Source organism: Brachyistius frenatus, unplaced genomic scaffold (assembly GCF_029030835.1).
Source record: "Brachyistius frenatus isolate BFR_SWC_R1_liver_20210118 unplaced genomic scaffold, ASM2903083v1 Contig_64, whole genome shotgun sequence".
NCBI classification, from domain to species: Eukaryota; Metazoa; Chordata; class Actinopteri; family Embiotocidae; genus Brachyistius; species Brachyistius frenatus.
The window spans coordinates 1660090-1684937 of record NW_027210663.1 but is presented as its reverse complement, the minus strand read 5'-3'; the positions used below and the strand labels follow the sequence as shown (position 1 = coordinate 1684937).

The window sequence follows — 24848 nt, the reverse complement described above, 5'->3', positions numbered from 1 at the left end:
TTCCAAGGTAAATCAGACGTACAAACATTACAAAATATCAAATTTATTTAGATTTTTTTTTATATATATATAGATTGCACATGCACACCCACACAATAATTTGTAACCATCAATATAGGCTGATAATTGTTATCATAAAGCTAGCACACAATTGCAGACTTTTTTTTCTTTTTTTTTTTAAACAATATGGTCTTCAAGACACCATGGGGAAAGCTTGCACTGTTTGATTATAAATTTAAAATGTACAAAAAAGGCAGTTTGAAAATCAAGTATAAACATTTAAAAACAATTTTACAAATGGACAAAGTACAAAAAGAGCAACAGTCACTCAAAATGAACAGAAGCAATGTCTGAGGACGTGGTCCGGAAATAGGAAAAGATGGTCGTCAGTTTACTGGAGGTTAAACATGGCTGTCCGGCCGACAATTGTACACAAAGTTTCACAGAATGTTTTGCATACATTCCTTTTTTTGTTGTTGTTTTTTTGGCAGTTTCAGTTTAACTCTTGCATTATAGAAAAAATAGATTTTAAAATAGATGGGAGGAGGATGATGTGGAGAACAGAGTGGTGCGAGGAAGAGGAGGAAGAGGTGGACTGTTTTTCATTTCACGCACAAACACGGACATCTGCACAATCCTTTTGGGCAGCTTTAAAAATACATTGGCTTTCAATTCATTGTACATTCACTACTCTACATTAAGGTGTAGATATATATATTGATATACAGTACTTGTATCCTGCACCAACATAACGTGGGACACTGAACAGGCATCTATGACAGATTGGCTTGAATAAATATACTTCAGATCTGGTCGATTTTTTTTTTTTTTTTTTTGGGGGGGGGGAATGATGGGCGGACGGGGGGGCGGCAGCGTAGAGGTAGCCTTGTGTCTCTCTGTTCACTACTGTGAAATCCTCCAACCTGTAGTCTTTTAGTGAAGCTCTAAAGTGTCTGTACATAAACAGGACTTCAATTTGCTGACGCTATATCACACAGATCAACAACTTCTATTGACTCGGGTCTACACCATCTGTAATGTTGGTAGAGCATTCAGGTCTAAATCAGACGAGCATCAGTGGCATCAAACACAAAAATAAAGTCCCGCCCTTTTCCTCCGTTGCTCCAAAATTTGGCATTGAGGGAGAACTTTGGACCTTTTCTGCACTCTAACGACGTTTTCTGATTTTCCGGGGCTCAATGGACGACAGACGTCGTCAACATGGGTCACTCTGGTCCAGAGGAAAACACCGCGGTCACACAACAACACCCTGCACGTCACAAGTCAGGATTAACGTCTGCAGACAGAAACGAATAGTCGGCATGAAACTGTATGCTCTTACCGGACAGAGTACGAACCATTGTGCGATTATAAGGCAAATACATGGAGGTTTGATCTACTAGGCATTTCCACTCAGGCTGATTTTACTGCAGAGACCCTGTAGTAGATACAGTATGTGCTTGTTTTGTAAGTGTGTGTGTGTGTGTGTGTGGGCGGGTGGGAGGGGGACACATGCCTCTATCACAGCTGGGCAGAACAGTCGTCCCAGTACACGGCACAGTATTACAGTACTGCATGCTCCAGGCTTTACACCGAGCCCGTCACATTGCACGTGCTCTTAAGAGGGGAGGAGGGGAGGGGGTTGTGGTGGTGGTGTGTGTGTGGGGGGGATGTGCTGAAGTAAAGCATGCAAACCTCTGTTTTTTGACCAAGCTCGAGTCGGGACACTCCAAAGTCCGATTCTAAATGGACTCCAAGGTTTATCTGAGCCTTCGGTTTATGAATGACATTCTGGTGTCCGTATCCAGAGACACGAGTCACACTTCATGTCTCAGCAAAACTTCACCAGCCGCAGACTTGGAGGTAAAATACTCAATACTACATCGTCCAACACCACGAGGTCCTGGGACCAAAATATGAAATGTGTTATTGAAAATATGTCGTTGATACTGTTAACAAAATACAAATGTTCTAGTATACAACAGATGTACAAGAATAAAGCATCTGCTAAGCTCACAAATGCCACCTGTCCACTGTATCATATTTTTAAAACACTTCAAGGACGTGGATGAGATTATTTTACAGAGCCGAGTCTTTGCAATAGTTTCTTCCCTTTGGAGAGCAGTCCCTTTTTCTTTTTGGAGGAGTACATGTCCATTGGGGCCCTGATGGGACTGCCGGGCCCCACGGTGGCGGGGCCAGAGCCAAGGATGTGTGGACGCACTGTGGGAGAGGCTGCTCTTCTGGGCGCACCCGATTTGTCCGATGGAACCTAATGGGAGACCCGTAAGGGACAGTTGAGGGTGTTAAAAAGCCAGCCGTCTGTCTGTCTCACACCTCAGCCACTACTCCCCTCCTTCTCTGTAAGTCCTTTCTGTCTCTGCAGGGCTCTGAAGTCTACCTCCCTGGATGTTGTCCTGTGCACTCAGACATAGATACACCCCCCCCACCCCCTCTCTCACCCCCACCCCCACCTCTCTCCTGCCACATACAAACAAATGTCTTTTTTCCCTCTTTTTTTATGAAGACGCTATGAATAAGCTACAACAACACATCATGACATCGACTAACTTCCACACCAGTGTAAAGGTGAAGGTATTTCCCAACATTGACTAACAAAGGTAGGGCAGTTCCTCTCACATTAACATACATTTTGCATTTTGGGGACATATTGATATCACATTCACTTTCTGGGTTACAGAGAAACTACTAGTCACTAGTCCTTTTCTGTAATCATGAGCTAAAAGGCTGCTTTAAATTGCACTTTGGGAAGACAGAGGAGTAAAGATTCAATTTGAATATTGTCTACGGCTCGTTTTAGTGTCATCTACACACCAGAACATGTGACTTTAAAGCAAGACTAGGTAACTTGTGAGAGAGCAAAATAATTCTTCATCTTAAAAAAACTAAATGCAGCGCAGCTTCAGGGTTTGTAGCTGCAGCCTCACTTGTGCTGGTGTGAGCAGGAACACGGTGGTTAAATATTGCTGTATAACAGACACTCACTGATTCTTCACCATTTCAAGTTGCGTAGTCTCACTTTAAATCAATAATCAGACAATTAATCTTGGTTCAAAGAAGTAGCACTGATTTGAAAACCAAGACATTTGCTAACTAAAATGAATTAAAAATATATATATATTCCATCCATGAATTGTTCTATTTACTGATTCTACAAGAGAAGTGGTTTTAAATTTGGCTTCAGAAAAAACAAAACTGAATTGCATTCTTGGGGTCTTTTGCATAGATTTAGAAAGTCTTCCACATTTCTTTCCTGGATGCAGCGCGTCACACTGCACTGATGTCGTTAGCAGTTCTGTTTACTTTTTAATCATCGAGCGTGGTTGTGCAACAGTGGCCTTTTAGCTTCCCATGAGTTACAGCAGGAGACTTATTGCAGGAGACGGACATTGTCATGTACAACACTCAGAGAAACAACTGAAGATACCATACTTCTTGTCTAATGCATTGGCTAGGGTCACTACGTCCTACCAACAGACAGCACTGAGTGTTGATTCCTGAAGCTAACTAGAGGCAGAGCTAAAGGAAATGTCATACAGAGTATACATGTTGCATACCAGAAACTAAGGTACCCGTGACATCTGCATTAGACGAGGGGAGCGTAATCTTGGTATCCTCAGTTGCTCACTTACGTGACGGAAACAGAGCCTTTAAGGTGTGAAATGAACACTCTTCTTCTGTTTTGCCAAGCGGGTGAGGAAAAGAAATAAAAAAAAAATATGGTGATGGCATTTCAATAGTTTGCACTATGACAATGGTAAATCAGAACACAAGGAAATCAATATCTGATGACACCTAGTAATAGTTCAACAGTTGCATTATTTGTTTAACAACAAAAATAACATCACATATTTACATTTAGTAAATGATTACTTCTGAAATTACTCTTCTCTGATGGCAACATAGGCTAAGTGACCTCTGCGTGCTACTTTACAAGAAAGCAATTTACAAAACAAGGCGTTGAGGAGCAGATACAAAAGTTACACTAGACTTATCTTTATATAAAATGGTCAAGAAGTCATGCATCTGGACTATATACCATGCTGAGCTACAGACTACATAGTTCATCTTTCAGTACAACAAAACTATTTACTCTATTAGAAATTAATCAAACACAGAATATATTCATAAAGCATCTGTTCCAATGCTAAATATGCATGTGCAAAAAAGAGTTAACTGCTGCTGTTCAGGACATGACGGGTAAAAAGTCACAGGAACTTCGCCTCTTCCATGTTACTCTCATTGAGAATGCTTTATGAATACAATAGATCCATGTATTATACAATGCAGAACCCCCCCCCCCCCCTCCCCCACCCTTCACAGCAGTAAACATGAAAAATAAAAGTTCCTCTGTCAAGTATTAGTCTTAAAGTTTCTTTTCTTTTCTTTTCTTTTTTTTTCCATAGACATCTATTTATTTACAGTGTAATGCTCTAAAAGTCAGAAAAATCCCATTGGATCAATGAGACACACACGCACAGACACAAAACTGAAGGAGATAGAGGGAACTGAAAAGAGTAAATGGATGACAGAGGGCTAGTACTGCGAAGGAGCATGTACCCTTTTGGTCTTTATCCGTGCTGGAGTGTCCTGGGGGTATCGAGATGGTGAGTCAGTGAGAAAAACCTCTACATCATCAGGCACTTCTTCTAGAAAGTTGGAGGGAACGAGACCCTTGTGTCCGTTGAGCTCGCCCTGCGGAGCACACAAACACAGTGAGACTCCCTCTGCTCCGTTTCACTTTAAACGCTTCTTCACAGGAATTTAAAATAAGGCTGCAGCAGAGCTGAGAAATGAAACAACTGATACCACAGTTATATTTCTCCTCTGCTGATTGGCCAGTTGCTAAGCCCCGCCCCGTCTTTGATGGTGTTTCCATGACTGTTAAGGTTTCCATTCTCACGGAGGATCAGGCGGCTTATTCAAACTCATCGTTTTTACAAACTATTGAACCGGTCGAGCTGATAGCAGAGTGACGAGGCTGCATATGCTCTGAGCAGCGAGTCTCCGGTTTGATTCCTGGCCTGCCGCGCCTCTACCGCAAGCCATTCAGTAACTTTCCCCACGTTTCCCGTCTGTCACTGTCAAATAAAAACAGAACAGCTTTTTTTGGGCCCATGATTTCTCTCAACCGTTTCGTCCTGTGCTGGTTACCTATTTTCTATCTTCAATGTGCACTTGATGCTACATGCATGTAGCGATGCTTGCCAACTTATTCAGGCAGTGAACTCCAGCTGCCCTGTTCTGCTTATGTGACTTCCACATGCAACACATACACATCCAACCAGTCAGTTGGTCTTTTTGAGCGGTAAAACGTTTCCATCTTTTCCCTTTGCCTGTCAGCAACTCTGCTGTCGCTTCTTTCAGTCCCAGCATCACCTGCAGGCCGCCGAGGGGGTTCAAATATTTGCCCATCACTCTGTATGTAACCGCAGCGGGAACACTCAAACTATGTTTTCCTGTAATAAACTTTTTAAAGGCGTGTGAATTAAATAATATTGAGCTAAAAGACTGAAGCTAAAGCTGCATACTGCACTTGATAACTCACCGTCCTCACAGCATGTAGGAGATGTTTCAATAAAGATGCAGTGTTGTTATAGTGTTACAGCGTCGGGTCAAACTTATATTATTAGAAAAGATCAGATCAGACTGTTATTAGTACTCTAAACAGAATGTTTCTAACTTTACAACAGAACTGAAATATGACACTATCCTGCAGAGCATTTTCTCTAAATGAAAGTCATCCACATAGAAAACTGGTGGATAATTTAACAAGACATTTTAAATAGGTTTATATTCATTATTTATACCTGTTTAAGAGATTGCCACTAGTTTTAATTGCTTCTGCTTTGGTTCTAAAATATCCAGCAGAGCGCAAAAGAACTTTTCATTTGTATCCATCCTACTGTATATTGCCTGATTGATCAGATCACTCCAAAATTCATTTTGCAACAGGACAAACATGCGAGCAGACTCATTAAGAGTTGCGTTGAGCTACAAGAAGAAGGAGTCCTGCTACAGGCGGTGTGACTCCCACAGATCTCTGATCTCAACATCATGGAGTCAGTCTGGGATCACATGAGGAGCCAGAACTGACGGAGACCTAAATCCAGACCTAAAACTGTGGAGGTGCCAACTGGTTCTGTGTCAAAGGCAAAAGTGGGTCAACTGGTTTACTGCCGAGTTCGCTGATAAATAAAAAAACATACGTGGAGAGATTTCTGAAAGCATCCTTACTTTACTGTGAGTGTCTGAAACTTCTGAAGAGTTTTAAAAGCTGCTTCGTCCTGCAACAGGAAAACACAAACGTTGTGTACTTACATAGTAAAAGCCGTCTTCATCTATTTCACCAAAAACATTGATGACATCACCGGCGCAGAAAGTCAGTTCGGCCTGTTGAACAAAAAACAGCTTTGAGATGCGTTTGCTCTGCTGGACTTTGACTCTTGTTTACAGCATTTTGCCGAAAACCTTCCAAAACATCAAATATAGTGGGATTTGATGAGTTTGAAATGTTGTGCTTCCTTCTCCAAATCAATGTGATGCATCTTAAACACGAGTGTCAATTCAGTCTCGGCAGACGGACTGTTGCAACTGTAAATGCATCAAATGTTGTAGCTTTGAAGATAGGATTGCAACACACCGGGCACATCTCTCCGATGGGGTTCTCGAGAACACACAAACCAAACACAGCGTATGTACAGTACGTAGGAGAGAGGTCAACACAAAAGACCAAACCGAGGAGGGGGGGATGCTGACTCAGGCAATGCATGGGAGGGAAGGCGGGGCGGGGGGGGGGGGGGCTATATTCATGACCACTGAGGACAGAGGCCTGTCGTCCGAAGCCCACCTCCTCCTCTGCACTCCAACAAACGGGGGAGGAAACACACACAGAGCAGACAGTAGAGTTACCCTCCTCGCCCTCACTCACCTCCTCATTCAGTCTGTTGCCTTCATACTGTGTCGGTGGCAGTGCCAATAGAAAGGTGAGAGTAAGTGAAACCGGGCGGGGGGGACGGGCCAACAAAAAAAATAAACAGCACTGGAAAGTACTTTCAATCCTCCAGCTAACACAACGCTAACTGTAACTCCTCATTCAGCATCACCTGCTGCCCTTAATCGGATTTAAAGGAATACATGGACATTATTTTGTCAAGAGTCCGACAAGAGGATTGATACCACTCTCGTAAGTGCGATCAAAAAGTTCTGAGACTTTTCCTGTTGTGCACGAACGGAGCGCAGGACAGTAATATGCATGAGGCAGGGCGACGCTGTAACTTTTGTGTCTGAATATTTGAAGTTATGGTGACTGATCAACATCAGCAACTGTTGCACGTGTTTTTGTGACCACTGGTACGTGTGCATCTGGGATTTCACCCTGGACTTAAGCAGAGAGCATTCCATTCAATTTTGTGTCACACTCCAGAAAATCTGTAACGGAGACCCTTGAAATGTTTCAGAAAATCTTCAGCAACGAAGCAATGAGCCGGGGGAGGTTGTTAACAGAGAAGCTCTCCTCCCCTGGATTCTTGTATCTGTTGATTTTCAACACACAAAGATGACAGCGGTATCAATCCTCTCGTGGTTCTCGGCAACAGTGCGACTGGGCGCATTTCCCAAAATGTCAAACTATTCCTTTAACTTCTGAACCTGGAAAAAAAAAAATCTCAGCACCCGTGCAGCTCAAAATGCTTCTGTGCTTTTACAGCGTCAATGCTTTTGCTAACATGATGGTTGTGACAGAGAATGGTCAAGACGAGGTGGAGAGCTGCAACTGTAAGGGGACAGTACCTCAACGTCAACGTTAGGGGAGCTCTCTCGGGGGTCGTAGTCGTACAGAGCCACCATCCTCCGTGTTGACATCGGATGCTGACGCCCGCTCCGCCGGTTTCTTTCTGCGAAGAGTAGAAGCAAAAAAAACCACAGAAACAGAAGATTAATCTGTGATGATAATGTAAAATAACTTAACTAGAAATATGATTAACAGATTAGGGGAAATCTTAGCGACAGCAAGTACAGAAGGAATTAGCTACAGACACAGATGAGGGATGATGGGGAGTGAAAAAAGCAGAGAGCAGAAGAACTTCTCAGCGGACACAGACCTCTCTTGGACTTTCTGGACCTGCGGTTTATTGAGCGGCCATCTTTGAAACGGTCGCAGTTCACTTCACAGGAAAGCAGAAAAACATAATTAAGTGGGGAGAGTAGAGGTAAGGAGAAGCGAGTCAGTACCAGGCAGTTCAGAGCAGCATTAAGCTGGCCGCAAAGACACGGAGGTTAAAAGGGCAAAAGAAAAGAAACAGTGAGGCGTCCTTTAGGGAAAATCGTGTCTCACCTAACTTCTCCACAGGAGTGTTGAGGGGGAGGAAGCCCTGTTTCAGGAGCTGGTCCATCATGTCGTCGTCCTCCGTTTGGATCTCGGAGACCATGTTACAGGGAATCAGACCCACTCTGTCTCGGATCTGCGCCCTGTAGAAACCATCCGTGTCTTTATTCCCGAACACCTAAAAGGACGACAAATTGTCAGAGGAGGGCGCTCGGCCAGAAACAAAAGGACAGATGCCATCGAACCTGCAAAGCATGAGCTTTTATTAACACCTTGTATTTGCCTTTTTAAGTTAGCTATGAAACACATCGATCTGTAGGACTTGGTATTGTCGAGAATGAGTCCACCACCTTGATGATCTGGCCCTCCTTGAATGGCAGCTCCTCGTCAGCGGCATCAGGATTGGGGGACATGGACAGCGGGTCGTAGTCGAACAGAGCCACAAACACTCGGGTCAGCTCCTCCAGCTCCGACTCCTCATAGTACTCCGGGGAGCGCCGCCCACGCCCTTGTCTGCGCCCGCCATAGCCGTCTGAAACATAGAGGAGGCCTCTGCTGCTACTACCAGCCTTATACAGCCACGCTGGCTGTAGAGGCAATGAGAGCAGAAGATGTCTCTCTGTTAGAGCTGACAGGGGAGAGGGCGATGAGATGCATGTGTGAAAAAAGAGCCAGGGGTCGAATGCCATAAATTATAGTTTTAATCCGTTTCAAAATTATGCTCCACGAAAAGCAAAAATACGTTTTTACAATCGAATCGTAGCACAGCAGGGTTCTTTGTTCACACATCTCGCCTGGCTGGCGTGTCAGTTACCAAATATCACAGAACACAGTACAACAGCACACACGGGAAACACAAGTCAAGCAGCGTTTGGGGTGCAAAGGGAAACTGAATGACTGTGCACACCAGGAGGACACAAATAACACTGCACTACTGTTCATTGCTGTTTCACTGCCTTATCTCACAGAGGCTGATTAACATGCATGCTTTTCCCAGGATTAAACATGACAAAAGAGATCATTCCTACATCGAATGCAGGTGTAATGTCATGCTTTTACGGCCACATCTGGAAACAATGTGCAGAAGAAAAAAAAAAGGGGCAAAGGAGGCGCGTTCCCATGGGAGGCAACACATCGAATACCCCGACAGCTCCTGGCAACGCAGATATCAGGGACAGTGAGGGGGAAGGGATGAACCTGATATCAACTCCCCATGCTTCTCATGGATCACCATGTTAAATGTTTAAATGGCAGATTGTAAGTCTGAATAATGGCTCGGAGAAGTTACAACAGCTGCGAACTGAGGAATGTGCCTTCTGGAAGATGTAAAATGTGCGTCAACGGTGTAAAACATGTTTGTTTTGGATGGCAGCAGAGTTAATGAATGTGCAACTGAGTGATACCAACAAGGCAAGAATGCACTAATTCATCCAATAATGTATCTTTCCTTCTCACTGCACTGCACACGGGTCATGCAAAATCAACAAAGGAGACTGGCTACTGTCTCATAAAGGCAAGGAGGAGAAGGAAAAGAGGAGGGGAGGAGGAGGAGGAGGAGGGTGGTGGGTGGTGGGGTGAGGAGTGGTCTGGACATGGATGGTGAATGGGAAGAGTGGGTGGGTTGGGGTTTCTTGGGGTTGAAGGTGTAGGAGTACATACAGGAAAGGGATTTTTCATTCTCCAGCAACGGAAAAAAGTGGCCAGTCTTGTCTTCCCCCGTCAGCTTTATTCAGCTAAGCTGGGCTAAACTAAACAAAGCAGCTAGCTGTCCAGCACAGAACACAGACCACCATCATATCACTGCATGTGTTCAAGAACGGTTCTTGGCCTTTTCTGGCATTGTCAAGGTGAATTGTCATCTTGGAGAGAAGCTGCACCACATACCATATTGATCCTCTGAGGACATAGATCGCCATTTCCTGCGCCGAGCTACCCTGCCATAGTAAACATCCGCCTTGTCGGGTGAGAGGTTCCCCTCACTCCCCTCACTGTTACTGTCCATGGTGATCTCTACAGAAGACACCAATCACAGCGTTACAGTCAGAGATCCCCCGCACACACACTCTGCTCTACCCCATGGCCCATTCACTCATGCCGAGACAGTAGGATGATGAGGTTGCCCTGAAGTGTGTGTGGGGGGGGAGGTGTACAAGGCAACAGGTTTCACTCTGGAGTCACTGGGTGTAAAACAGCAATGCTTGCACTGTTGCGGGCGGGTCAGATTGGGTGGTCAGGTAAACATGTAAACCCACAGTGAACACAGGCATGGTCGAGGGGTGTGGGAGGGGGGGTGTCTGAGGTAAATTTCCTGCAAAAACTGCGTGTGAACATTTGGGCAACCCAGTTCATGAGGATGGACAGCTACAGGGTGAGCAAACACCCCACAAAGAGGGTCTACGTGGTTGTTAAAGCTCTATGTGAGAGATGTACAGCTCGGCTCATATGGGGAAGGGAAACACATGGTATAAACAGCACAAACATCAGTGGCCCTGCAGGTGGAGATCCTCATGTGGTGACCTCACTAACCAATGGATGGGATGGCTCGTCGCTGAGGGGGGGTGCCGATGTGAACCGGCCTCCTCCCTGAGTGGTCCAGACGATTGCCGCTGCCATGTGACGATGAGTTCCCAATGATCTTTAGGGTAAAAAAGAACAGAGACGAGGTTAGGACGACAAACCACCTGCAATGTGGATGACAAGTACACACTTAAAATCATTTAAAAGAATCCCACAATCCTGTTAAAACAACTGAAAAACCGTAAGAGCAAATGATGTAGCTTCCATTTGTCCTTAGGGAGGCAAAATAATAGTAAAAAAAAAAATAGAATAAGGAAACCCAACAAACCATCAAAACAAGTAAATCAAATCAACCCCAACACAACAACATGGACTGGGGTACAGGAAGGGTCAGATGTTTCGCTAAAGACCATTTGTTTGGTTTGTTTTGTTCTGTGCATGTCAGCTCCTTGGTGAGAAAAGGAAGCAGATGACGGCATACGAAACATGATGAATGAAGATCAGAGAGAATGAAAGGATGAGAAGAAGAGCAGAGGTGGAGGGCGAGTGTGGTCCAAAATGGTTAAAAGATGTGTTTGGATGAGCAAAGCCATTTGAGCTTCAGCCTGAGGCTTTGGATTATACCAATCAAAACATTTGATATGTAAAGATATGATGAACAAAAGATTGAAAGAGACGAGCAAGAGATGATGCGTATGGGTTGAAGGCTAAATGAATCCCTGCAGGCAGCGAAAGTCTTGATCGTATGTAAAGCAATGAGAGGCAGCAGAAATAAAAGCTCCAAGCACAAGGTGGAGCACTACAGCTGCAGCTCTACAGGGCGACACATGGAGAGCAACATATGAGGCCGGCAGCTGGGCAGAGAGGAGGCAACAGGCAGAGGAAGAGAAGACGGGGGCAGCACGTCTCCATGCACTGCACGGACACTGTCCTCTAAATGGAGCCTTTCCCCTCAAGACATGAGAAGTCAAAACGGAGTTAAATGGCCTTTAGGTAATTGAAAGCTTTACTGTAAAAATCCACCTAACACTCTCAGTACAAGCAAAGTAATTCACACAAAATAAAACTCAGACCAACTATGAACATGTCAAGAATGGGAAACAAATGCCAGATGAAAGGGAAGGGGGTGGGGGGGAGGTTCATCATAAACCGAAAGAAAAAAAAACAGACAACATTAAGAAAACAGAATGGCGGCAGCTTGCTGATGGAAAGTACAGCAGAAAGTCTGAATCACACACCAGCACCTGGTCCCGGTTGAGCCTGGACAAAGACTGGGCCCTAGCCTCCCTGTGGGGGCTGTAATAGACCCTGTCCAGCTCGTTCAGCCTGCCCTCGCTCAGGGCCCCTTCCCGGGTGTAGTTTCGTGGCCCGGCCTCCCGACCCGGCCCAAAGTGTTCCCTGTTCCTAAAGTCACCCGAGTGTATCGACTTGGCTGCTGTCAGTTGGACGTCAGAGAACTCCTCCTCCACGCTGCACTGGCGGGTCAGAGTTCTTTTACGACCCATGGCCAGCGCCCGCCTTTCTACCGGGCCTTCACAGTGGATGATGCGCACAGGACCCCGCATGGGGCTCCCGTGAGCATAGTACCCTCGATGACCCCGTCCTAAAGAGCCTTCTTCCTCACTGCCGCAGTCCAGGCCGCTGTCAGGACTCTTGGTGTTCTGGCGGTTGGGTCGTCCAAAGCTGCGGTCGTCTGCGTTGTAGCCGTAGCGGCTGTCGGTGAAGCGAGGGGAGGAGCGCTGGCGCTGCAGGCGCGAGTTCTTGCCGGGGTTAAAATGGTTGCGCATGTGAGAGTCCTGGGGGTACATCCTCCGCTGAGTGTGCGGCGTTCCCGGCCGGCCGCCGTCTTCAAAGCACAGGCGCTGGCCCATGCCGTCCACGCAGTCCGACTCTTCCTCGGCCACCTCGGGGATGCTGTGGAGACGCTTGCTGCGGAGCGACTTCTGCTTCACCACCTCCCTCTGGAGATCCCAGCAGTCTCTTTCCTCAGCTAAGTCCTGACGCTTGTAATAAGCCTTCAGTCATGAGCAGGTGGACACAGTTTTTACAGTTCATTCAGAGTCAGTTCAAGTCAAAAGGTTCAGTTTAGATTTTTGTGAGGGGGTTTGAAAAGTTTTTTCGAAGGTTTTAGAACAGGCAGGAAACAACACAGTATGTGAATAGAACAAATGGGGGGGAAAGACAAAATAAAGACAGAATTAGTTATTTGTGGCAATGTAGTAAGACATGCAGTGTCATTCCGTGAGGAGGAAATGGCATGCTCTGAACAGGAATCTGTCAAGGCTCAAAGATGGAGCGATATCTTTTAAACTGGGCACAGAGGTTATACGTGGAAATATCCAAACAAAAAGTAGGTGAGAGGCTGAGTTAGTGTCACAGGTGAGGAGAAATGAAAACATCAATGTGGATGAAATGAACAGATAAATATTTTTTTTAAAAGACAAAAATCAACAATGTGAAGCCGAGTGAGAAGAAAAATCAGCCACTAAGAACATGCTGTCTGTTCACAGAAATCAGTAGCAGAAGCAAAGTTGACAGTTCATCTTTAATTAGCAATATCTAACTGGTCTAATTAATTCTCTATCATGACTGTACATATTTGAATAATAATAATAATGTTTTTACAGACATATAAGGAGGATGGAAAATGTGCAACAGTGATTTACAAATAGATGGTGATGACCAAAAGGAGACGCAGTATTGGTGCATATAAAGAGTACATACACCAATGTACCCCTCATGAGCAACGCATTACTATACAAGTTTAAACTGGACAAACACAGGAAGAACCTCACCAAACCTGCAGGGATTTTCTACTGACTTCTGAGAGCAAGTCTGCTATAATAAGAGGACAAATCAACCACTACAGTAGCTCTTACTCTCATACTTTCTTTTATCATGATGGCTTTACATCCACACTCCCCCACTGATGGACCACATGAAGACAGGATCATGTACCAACAACATTACTTACATACAAGACATGACGGACATAAACAAAAGTGAATATGTCCATTTAAGTACTCACTTAAATGAGATTCCCATATGCACTTGATATGCCATGACCCTTTGATACAGTACAGTATATTAATATTTACACTTCAATTTCAACATTTAACTGTAACACTTTGTAAAACTACTCCGGTGCAGTTAAAATGCAATGCACACCATTAAAAAAAACATTTCACAGCCTTCCAGTCTCTCATGCATCTTGTACACGCAGCCGTACCCGAGAGCTCAGCCTAGAATGAGTAAAGCAGCGCTGGTGGGGCGGGTTGGAGGAGCAGGCTGGGGTGGGGAGGCTGGCTCAGCTAACGAGAGGCACGGGAGTTCAGCCGGGCAAAGCCATGAAAGGCCTGGTTGTACAGCTCCAGAGAGGTGTCGGGACCCTCCCTCCCTAAACCCCCTGTCTCTCCCCACCGTCCCGCGTCCTCCCCCCTATTCACCACAGACTGAAGGTGCGCAGTGAAGTGTTTACCTTAAGAGTGTTGTGAGAGTTGATGCTGCGCCTGCGACCCTCCTCCAGCTGCATCTCGGAGTAAAGATCTTCCTCGTCCTCCTCCATGATGTCGGACAGGTCGGACCCCCGGCTGCTCTCTGTGTGGTACTCCTCGCTGTGGCTGTAGTGGTGATGATGGTGCTAAAGGAAACAAGGGACAGAACGATGAAAAAAATTATTACCAAGAGATCAGAAAGCTCATAAAGTTTTATATTTAGATATTTTGATTTTGGTGACATTTTGGTATGATTATGTGGAAATAGACAAAGGAAAGTGTTTCTACGCTCTACAGAGAGAATACGACAGCCCTGTCTGACTGCAGACAATGATGTCACCTAAAGACAAGTCCAGAAGCAGCTATAACCTCCAGTTAACTGCCTAGCACGCAGAATCTCCTTTAGTTATCAACATGATATTTAACAAGTCTACTGGCCACGAGGTCCCGCTATTGGCTGAATCCAATCAAAGCCGAAATGTGGTGCTCACAATGTTGAGCACATTGGTGAAAACTCCTCTGTAGCTACATCATCACTAAAATCATGTACGTTTAGCTAAAATTCATTTTACAACTGGTTGTTTTCGAAAATGAGGTATACAAGATTCTACTAAATAAAAACAATAGAGACAAAGATAAAGAAGGGCTTCATTTTTAATAGTTTGACAACGTGATTTGATTTGCCTACATGTAGGTAACTAATGCACACGCACTGACAGGCTGAGCACAGCTCGGGTTCCCTGTAACGTACCTGTCTGCCCAACTCTGAGCCCCTGAGGAATTCATCTACCGAGGCTCCTCTCCTCCTCGCATGAGGAGAGTCGTAGCCATCCTCCTCTTCATCAGAGTTGAGTGGATGCAAGGCATTACCTCGCTCACTGAAGATATTCCTCTTCTCAACCTGGAAAAAATAGACACGAACAACCAAGAAGAATGAAACAAAGTGATCACAATGGGTGAGATATTTACTTTTTTACTTTTGTCATAATATAGTCCTACATGATTTTAATTCTGTAGTTTTAAGAGCCAATTTTAAACAGTGCTATCTTGCAACCTGATTTTCAGAAACAACTCATGTTACGACATCAGATATTCCCAATAAAAAAAAAAATCAAATTCCTTGACTCAGTCCTAAATTCTATTACATGCTCAGATAATGCTTCGTATTTAAATCCTCACTCACCCGGTTGCCCTCAGCAAACACTCTCTGGGCAGCTTCCCTGGCCATGGCCTTGGCGATAGTGTTGGTGATGGGGACTCCCTGAGGCTGCGGCAGGATCCTCTGAGGAGAGGGCGATCGGCGTGGCTGGAAGTGCGGCGGCTCCAGGTTGGGTCCGCGCATGGGAGGCAGCGGAGAGGGGGAGCGCTCCCATGGCTGGGCTGGCCGAATGCCCACCTCATGCTCTTTGGTTTCTGGCTCTCTGGCACTTACTAATGGTTTGGACTTGGGCATGGAGTGGCGCTGAAAATGAGTCTGAGAATGAGGAGGAGGGGGGTGGATGGGCTGCGAGTGCGGCTGTGCGTGGGGCAGCGTGTGGGGCTGGGCTTGAGACAGAGGCTGCACCTGGGGCTGAGGGTGATTCGGGGGGTATGTTGATGGGTAAGGAGGGTGGGTTTGTGAATGCACCGGATGGGACTGCGGGTGTGGCATAGAGTGGGGAGGTGCCGTGGTTCTGTGGGAGAGGTGTGGAGAGCCCAAGAGGTTGTGTGGGATGACGGCCACAGGTGAGTCCTGTGACTCGCCTTGTGTTGATAACGTCCTTACAATGACTTCCCGGGCCTCCAGACACTGAATCCTGTTTAACTCCACGGTCACATAGTCTGCTGTGGGGTACAAGACCTCTGCTATCTGCATTCAGAAAGGAACCACAGAGTTCTTAACAAAGGGCAAAATGTCAGCATACACAAGCACTCACTCTGCATTCATACAAACATACATGTCTCCGATACCCTGGCTGCAGGAAAATACCTGTTTTATTCAACATTTAAAGTCACTTTATACCCGTCAGGGCAGACAGACTTGTATTCTTGTAGCTCTGGCTCTGATGGCTGACCATTCTTAACTATAGCACATACTTCACACCTGCACTACAATACTTGTTTGTAGCTCTTGCCAGCACATTTGCTTTTGTTTCTAATTTCATGCTTATGAGACAGAATTTGTTGGGGTAAATTTTGTGTCTTATTTCTTGTCCCTAGGCGCAGGATACCAGCATTTAATCATTTCTCCAGGAGATGGCAATAGAGCACCACTCACAGAGGTAACCTGTGTTGAAGAAGGCAAAGGCTACCTCCTCTAAGATCTGCACGTAAGACAAAAAAAAAAAGAAAAAAAAAGAAGTTTGTCACGTTTGGTACCTTTTGTCCCTTTGTGCACACGGCATAACCAATCACACTGGCCCCGTTGGAGGTTCCTGAAGGTGTCAGGGGCGGCGGCTTCCATTTGATCTGCAGGACCCCGGGAGTCTGACTACACTGGACCTGCACCTCCTGGGGAGGGAGAGGGGGCCCTGGGGAGCATAACACACACACTGGATAAGGAGAGAAAACAGAGACACCTCAGCAGCGGCTGAACCACTCCTACCTATTCCATCAACAATGAATGTGCTGACCTCAGTACGGTGGACTTCTTGCATTCAATATCCATTTCACTGAGGTATGAAATAAGGATATATTCATTCTAGGGGAACTGTAGAATATGTGTCAACTCTAAAGATTGCCTAACAAGAACTGTATTAAAAATAATGTAAATTCAAATTATTCTGAAAGCATTTTTAAATTGACCAAACTGAACAGCTGGTATGTGCTAGAATTATAGACAGCCTAATATTAGCATCTATTACACCTCAATGTAGTAGTTTGTAGGATGATGTTATATTTATGTTCATCCCTGTGTAGGTTCATGATATGTATCCCATGGTTCATTCATATGCACATCGAGGGTCAGGTGCTACGTCGGTTGAAAAATCTGAAGTTTGCCAAAATACACCCATCAGCGTGTGTGCAGCAATATCCTGTTGCCAGATTCTTGCTGACAATTTTCTATGGAGCATCAGAAAAACACAGTTTGCTATTGCCACAATCTGTCGGCTACGCCTGCATACTAAACAACATGACCATCTGTCCAGTGCTGCTGCTCACCTGTGGTCACATGGTGAGCGAGTGTGCAGATGCGGTCAGCAATATGTCCGAGTCACGACGCGAAGCGGTGTGACCGTCAGAGAATCCACATCAGTGCAATCTAAATCACATTTCTACGCTGACTGTCAGCAGACAACACGCAGTCGTGGAACAGCAGCAGTGGCTGTTCAGAGATTTCATTTCCTCTTGTCATTTTTAAACTACATCTGACATAAACAACAAGCTCCTCTGAGAGCTGAAATGAGAGTTTAAATTAATAATTTAGTTGAGCCACTTTCATTAATACTGGACAAAAACAGCAGAGACTGATTTCCAGGCAGTGAATTGGTGGCTGCTCTGTGTGACTAATATTAATAAAAATGTTGTATCGCTGAGGACTAATGAAGTCACTTGTTTGAGGACCACGTGCTGAGTGCGAAAGCCTAATATAGTGCTTCCAGACACTGTCCTCCATATTGACAACAGCTGTCTGCCACCAGTACTGAGACTATTTCAGACGCCTCTCATTAACATGTCCAATATATAGATCATTTAATGAACTCTCAGCATGCGGGCTCTTCAGCTGCCAACAGGAAATGTCAATCCAAACTTTAGTCTCATTCTCTCTCTGTCCTCCCCTCTTTCTTTTTCCTGACTTCCTAATTTCTTTATTATTTCTTGTTTGCCACTAACTTCTGAACTACTATCTATATAATGAGGGTGCTCTTCTTCTTTTCCATGTTAAATAATCACAATCCCATCTCCTGAGTGCTTCGTGAAATACATGGCAACATGTCTGAGCCACATTTAATCTGTGCCTACAATTGGCTAACCACACTGTGCCTCTACATTTACTCTCACAAAACAGTGGCATAAATGTAGTTAACCTTGGAGAAAAATCCCTCTTATTGCGTTCTCACTTTAAAAGACTTCCCGTGGCCAGACAGTCAGGCTGCGAGACCCAAGTTAGTGCTGGCAACAGCGAAGCAACAGCGAGCCTCCTGGGAGCAGAAATCCCAGAGATCTGTGCTCACTATTTACACTAATTTGGCTGCGAGAAACTCTTGTTTCCAGTGTTTGGCAGCTTTTTTCACAGAATGCTTCTTGAATGTTTTTTTTTTTTTTCTACCAAGCATGTGTCTTATCGCAGTAGCACACACACAGATCCTTGAGGGCAATCTAAAAGTGGCTGGGGAGAAATGAAAAGGGCTAAGATGTTTGTCAAGTTGGTAAATGTAATGGGCTTAAAGCGTGTGGCTGAGTAAATAAATATAGACTGCTGTGTTGGATGTAAATCATCAGCTTTCATTGTGAAATAGATGACTTTGAAGCAGCACAGAGACGACAACAACTGAAAATTCCATTGGGGAGGGAAAGGAAAGCGAAATTTCCCATTTATCCTAAATACATGTTTCAAACAAAACTCACAAAAATGATTGCGATTGCAAACACTAATAGAACTAAGACTCAGGTTCAGTCTGAGTGTTTCCTTTTCAACTTTGTTTCCAGACAAGGCAGGCAGTTGTATAAAGCTCTTATAAACCTACTATACACTATAACTGCCCAGCACCTATCAGCAGAAAAAAGTAGCGACTAGACAGTAAACAGAAATTGAAGCATTTTGCTGCTAAAAAAAGCTGGATGCTTTTCTCAGGGCATTAAAAACAGTAAACAGGAGCTTAAAAGGGAGTGAATATCAGACTTTCATTTGCCAGGTGGGCAAACACGCTGCCAAATGAAAGCTAATGTTGCTGTGTGTCTGCTGGGTGTGGAAATAGTCAACATCCACCTCAACAACTCTCAACCGTGCCCAAGTGGCCAAAACTTGTATATTTAGCACAGCTGAACTTTACTACAGCAGGAACAGGACTTTAGGTTCAAAGTCACACCACCAAGGACTTTGTGAGGCTGTTTTTTGTTTTTTTTCAGTAGGGCGGACTTACCAACCAACCAACGCTGCCATCCCTCGAGCCATGCTAGAATTACTTAAAACATCCCAGTAGGTACAACCATGGCCAAACAACCATACACATGGAGAAGAGAGTCCCTGCATTAACTGTGGTTTACAGATCCGATGAATGTGCTAATGCGAGTAATGGTTTAGAGGCTAACCTGCATGCTGAGTGCAGAACTCCACAGAGATTTCCCTCTTGTCCCTTTGATCCATCGGAAGCTGCCAAGGCACCTGATGTGGCTGCGCGACAACCTTCACCTTGTAAACTGTCATCGGCTTCAAGTTGAAAAACTTGTACTTGTAGCCCCCAGCCTTGACCATGTCATACTCTGCACCGTTGAGGAAGATGGTGTGACTATAGTTGCTGTTACTGGGCATCCAAGAGAGCTCAGCAGAGACCTGCGTGATGCCGTCCACCCGCAGGTAGTAAGGTGCCACCACCACATCCTTCCCCACCAGAAGAGTGCAGCGGAGTTCGTCCGACGGGCCCCGTTCAGTGATGCTCTGCACAGAGATACGGTAGGTGTTTGTGGCTAGATTGAGCTTTTCAATAAGAGACTTTGTCCTGCCCCCGTAGGGGACACTCATGCGAACCTCCTTATCCACCAAGACATTGTAGCCACTGATGGAGCCCCAGCCCGGTGGGACTACAGGAGGATCCCAGCCGATAATCACACTCTTGGCCAGTTGTTTAATCAGGTTGATGCGGCGGGGATAAGGCACAATGTCTTCACCGACTTCGTCAATGTTGACATCCAAGGTTCCTGTCCCGTTGCTGGAGGAGCCCAGAAGGTCCATGCCCAAGCTGCTGGTGCTTAAACAGTCTAGTTTGCTGTCAGACAGCAGGCTGCTTATGCCCGTTCCCGTTCCTGTGCCGACCCCCAGTCTCTTAGGCCCCAGGCTACTGTGGTTGAGGTAGCCAGGTTCTTTAGCCACTGTGTCCCTGTGCTGGACAGAGGGTGTCTCCTCATCTTGAACAAAATCCACAAAATTGGAAGGGACGAGTCCCCGCTGTCCATCCAGCAGCTCTCCTGAGAGACAAAAAGGAGATAGCTGGTACTGTGATGATGTCATGAAATACAAAAGATTAAACAATGTAAATAAAAATAGGCCGGACCTTCGTAAAAGCCATCCTCATCCATTGTTCCGTAAACATAGAGGTACTTCCCTGACACCAGGGGGAGCTCTGCCTCAGGATGCTCATTGGGCCCATCATAAGGATTGTAACTACAGTGAAAAACAAATGAACAGTTAACTGCCAAAGTATTGCAGTACACATAGTTTTTTTTTTTTTTTTTACAATAACTCTGCACCTGTTCTGTCAAACTCTGCTGCAAATCTAATGTATTTCAAGGAAAAACAATTTGCTGCTTTGAAAATATGAAGTTTGTTTTTATTCTATTTTTTATTTTGCTTTTTACAAATATGAAAGAGCAGTGGGCAGTGTTGGTTGGAGGCTCCGGCCCTTTTTCACACATCTGTGTGCTGAGGATTCCAATTATTTTTTGTGCTGACAGGTAATTTTCTGTAGCGATAGAAACACTGAATCATCTTTAGGACCACAGCCTAAAGCTCTGCAAGAGAAAGCAAATTTTCTCAGCAAATAATCTCAGTGATATTTGTCCACCACTTGTCTACACTGAGCAAACAGTTCGGTTCACTGTAAAGGATTTTTGACCACCTCTTTTTATAATTATCACGCTTTCCAAGTATTTCACTTTGGGTTTGAAGGTTTCTCTAATAAAAAGCACAAAGCTGTTACCGCTGACTGAACACTGCAAAAGCACTGAAACCAAGAAAAATGTTACCAAAGTTAAAATGCTATTTGGACTCGGAAGAACTTAACAGTTTAATTTGGCACTAAAACAATAACAATTCTAAATAGCAGGTGAATAAGTAAGTGTGTGTTGTGTATACATACCTATAACGAGCAATACACAGACGAACCTTCCCTGTGAACCGTGGTTTGGACCTGGTAGTTGATCTGAGCTCTTTGTCCATCTGCAGAGGGAAAACACACAAGTAATCCTGTTTTTAACGTCAAATGCTCCTTTTTCATCTCATATTGAGAAAACCAGAGTGGCAAGCTTTTAAAGTTGAAATCATTTCACATTAGAAGAAACAAGCAAACCCATTTGAACATTTCACATGAAAATACCAGGAGGTTCAGTGACAAAACTACTGGCTCTTTCTATCCCGTTGCCTGTGCTCCGTAATTTCTTTGAATCCGTTTCTTTGAATCTGTTATCCGCCAAATAATTATATTTCTCAAAGGAATAAACATGATATTCTTTTTGGTTAAATGTTTAACCTCGTGTGCCCCAAATATATTTTTGTCTGGTTGCCTGAGTAAACTGGGAGCCTCCCGGATCCCTGCTGTGTGGCTTTTCTCTTGTTCAGCCCAAACACATTATTCAGATTAAAATGAGACAGCATTTTCCCAAAATTGTTACAACATGCTGTCTATAGTAAAGGATAACAGTGATGCAATGGGTTTAATGTTAATGAGTTCAGCTCATCTAATGATGTTTCACAAACACTCTTAAAGCAACAATATGTAACTTATTGAGAACGGCACCTCTTTCATTCCATCTCAATGCCCCAAACGCCTGTTCTGGCACTATGTAAAAAGCTACGTCACACGTTAGCGTGGCACTGAGAGCCATGTCTACATGGTGCTGGCTGTTCTTCATACGGACATCGTGGCAGAGATGGAGAAACCAGAGGGTAAATCCCAGACGGGCGTTTGGTAGTTGGTGAGTGCTTTTGCCAAATAAAAGGCTGCAAGACAGATGCCGAGCTGGCCTTCTTGCTGTTCTAGTAAATAATATCATCTGGCTTGCTATTTCTTCTGTTGTTGCACTTGCTTGGTGTTTGTCTTTGTTAGCAAAGTTGTTGACTCAAGTTTTTGATCATAAGCCAGGTCAGCCCATTTCGACAGAGCTACCTAGACATCTCGAGGTGACGCTGGCAAACTTGTTAGATAACCCAACCCAGACGTAGGTACAGGTAATAAGTGCTCTTGCATCAGTTGCTGTCCAGCTGCGTTGGTTAGCTTGCCACGTTTGCATTGCTTCAGGTGTGGAAAGCCAACTTTTCTAAGATGAATTCAGTTTACTAGCTGTTCTTTGTCCGTTAGCATCCTCTGTATTCTGACTTGATATTAATTCTGACTTGATATGAGTGTACAGTGATAACCAGGACGATTTCTGGTTTGTACTGAAATTATGATTTCGTGTGACAGCCCCTTGTGCCCTCAGAAGCCACTGTTTCTGTAGCTCAACAAAAGTAAATATTGTTGCTTTAAGTTTGGTTTTGTCACTTGCTGTTGGTGGAAGTCCACACACCTGCCAAAGAGAAATTCATCTGCGTAAACAGGGTGGAACAAGGCATCTAAATTACTGAGGATTCGTCTCTGTTGATATTCCTAGGCTGTCATTTAAGATGTTTTGAAAGTTTTGCCTTGTGCAGCATGAAGTTGATTAGATGCCATTTGTTTGAGATGTACGAGATGGATCAGATTTTGATCCGATCCAGGAGCTACATGAGACACAAACACTCAGATACCTCAGAGAGGAAACCCCGTGCTGGGCTGCTGGCTCGACTGCGAGTGAGGAATGTTGGCTTGACGGAGAGAAGCTCGGGCTTGTCTCCACTGATCTGGAGAGGTCGAATGAACTCGGATATCAAAGATCTGCTTGTCGGAGCCTCATTGCCTGTGGAGCAAAAATAATGTCTCTCATTAGATCCTCACATCACAAAACAGTAGAACTATTATCAAAGTGCAAACCATAAATAGTATTCATATCCTCATATTGCATTCATATTTTCATGCCTAACCACATGCTGCACAATACTGCAAATATGGTAGTTTTTTTTTTATCAGCTTACTGTCATTTAAAAGATTGTACTATTTGAAAAAATATGATTTTACTATCTTTTTGTTAATCAGATATAATTTACATGGATATTTCACTGTAATATATTTTTCTTTTTCCAGTCACTTTAATATAGTTAAATAGCAAGAGTTGAACAATACGTAGTACTGTAATTAGTGAGTTGTTCGCGTATTCATCAACATAAGTCAAATACAAACCGAACAAGGTTTGCAAGCTGAAGGATATTTCTCACTGTTATTGAATACATAATTAACAGCGTTTACAGCCGATTAAGTCAGAAGCCTCTCGGACTTCATGTTTCAGATGTAATTCTTTCAACCTCATCGTGAGAGACTGAGTCCTCTCTGAATATGTACAATGTGAAGTTCCTACCAGCAGCTCTCACATGAACGAAATGATCAAGTGTACAGCGCTTCAGTAACAGGAAGCTGCATCAAGCCAAATTAATGTGGTGGCTTCTTATTCATTACTTTTAGGCGTAAGTGAAAGCTCAGTCTTTTAAACACTTGGGACGTATCATCATAGCTATTTCCTTTGCTAAAATTATTTTGTGCCTAAATGCTAATATGTGACCTGCAAGACATGAGTAAATACATACCTTTCCCTATGGGGGCAGCCAGTCCATTAAGGAGCTGTGACAGGGATTTGTTGGGAGACCCCGGAGATTCACATACAGTTAGAGGTTCAGTGCTGAGGATGTCAAACTTCCCAGCCTGGAGCCGGAACTTCTCCAGCTCTTTTGACAGGAGGTTGAACTGCTCACTCTGACTCCGGCATTTTTCCTCCAGCTCACGCACTTTGGCCTGATAACGGTGCGGGAGGAGAGTCATCGAGAGAGGAGTGAGAGAGAGAAAGAGAAGGACAAACAGAAAGATAAACAGATGGGCAGAATGGGAAAGGGAGGGACAGGGCGGGACAAAGAGAGAAGCAACAGAAGAAAAATAAAGACACCACAGGATAAACTTACAGAAACAGTAGAGTCCACACATGTACAGTAGGTACGTATATGACGCTATACGTCGACACAAATAAAAAATAGAATGACATTAACAGGGAGACTAATAACATGGATCAGTCATTACGGAGAAAAACTCCCTTAAAATGACTTTTTTTAAACTTCTACTGAACAAATCACATGCACAAATACAGTACAGTTAAAACTGATAGTGAAATTTTATAAAATGTAGGTAGCTGACACTCTATATTTTTCCTTATTGTCAAGTAATACCTTGAAAAAACCAAAACCAACAATAATTTAACGCTACAAATGAGTCCTGTCTGTGTAGTGAAAGCCTGACATAGATCCTAAAATATTAAACTAAAAAAAATAGTATAAGCACATTTCTGCAGAGGGTAACATGTTTCTTACAACATGTGCAGTGTAGTTTATTTTAAGTCAATCCCACACACTGTACACCATCCTGCTGCTGAAAATACTCACTGGAGCCCCAATTCTGTATAAACCTGCAGCTGAAAATAGTCCCCAGCAAGTCACTGATTTTCTTCTGTTTGAGACA

General features: G+C 44.2%; 1 protein-coding gene across 12 annotated transcripts in view; it reads right to left on the bottom strand.

Annotated features, from left to right (window-relative positions):
• Nucleotides 1-23: 23 nt before the first annotated feature.
• The window catches only part of rimbp2b (RIMS binding protein 2b), a 66444-nt gene continuing 41619 nt past the window's right edge, over nt 24-24848 (bottom strand). For 2 of the 12 annotated variants that reach the window (XM_069706732.1, XM_069706728.1), the window contains 20 exons: nt 23930-24134; nt 23000-23148; nt 21354-21433; nt 20550-20659; nt 19591-20463; nt 16717-16868; nt 15542-16207; nt 15110-15259; nt 14343-14504; nt 12103-12879; nt 10874-10982; nt 10232-10357; nt 8698-8879; nt 8357-8525; nt 8124-8186; nt 7813-7916; nt 6953-6979; nt 6343-6414; nt 4582-4716; nt 2471-3698 (listed from right to left, as the gene is read on the bottom strand). In XM_069706732.1, coding sequence (XP_069562833.1) covers nt 3672-3698; nt 4582-4716; nt 6343-6414; nt 6953-6979; nt 7813-7916; nt 8124-8186; nt 8357-8525; nt 8698-8879; nt 10232-10357; nt 10874-10982; nt 12103-12879; nt 14343-14504; nt 15110-15259; nt 15542-16207; nt 16717-16868; nt 19591-20463; nt 20550-20659; nt 21354-21433; nt 23000-23148; nt 23930-24134 — 4338 coding nt within the window. In that variant the 3' untranslated portion in view covers nt 2471-3671. Of the gene's footprint in view, nt 2273-2470; nt 3699-4581; nt 4717-6342; nt 6415-6952; nt 6980-7812; nt 7917-8123; nt 8187-8356; nt 8526-8697; nt 8880-9039; nt 10358-10873; nt 10983-12102; nt 12880-14342; nt 14505-15109; nt 15260-15541; nt 16208-16716; nt 16890-19590; nt 20464-20549; nt 20660-21353; nt 21434-22999; nt 23149-23929; nt 24135-24848 lie in introns of those variants that run through there. The other 10 variants (XM_069706731.1, XM_069706726.1, XM_069706727.1 and 7 more) reach the window with 9 other exon arrangements.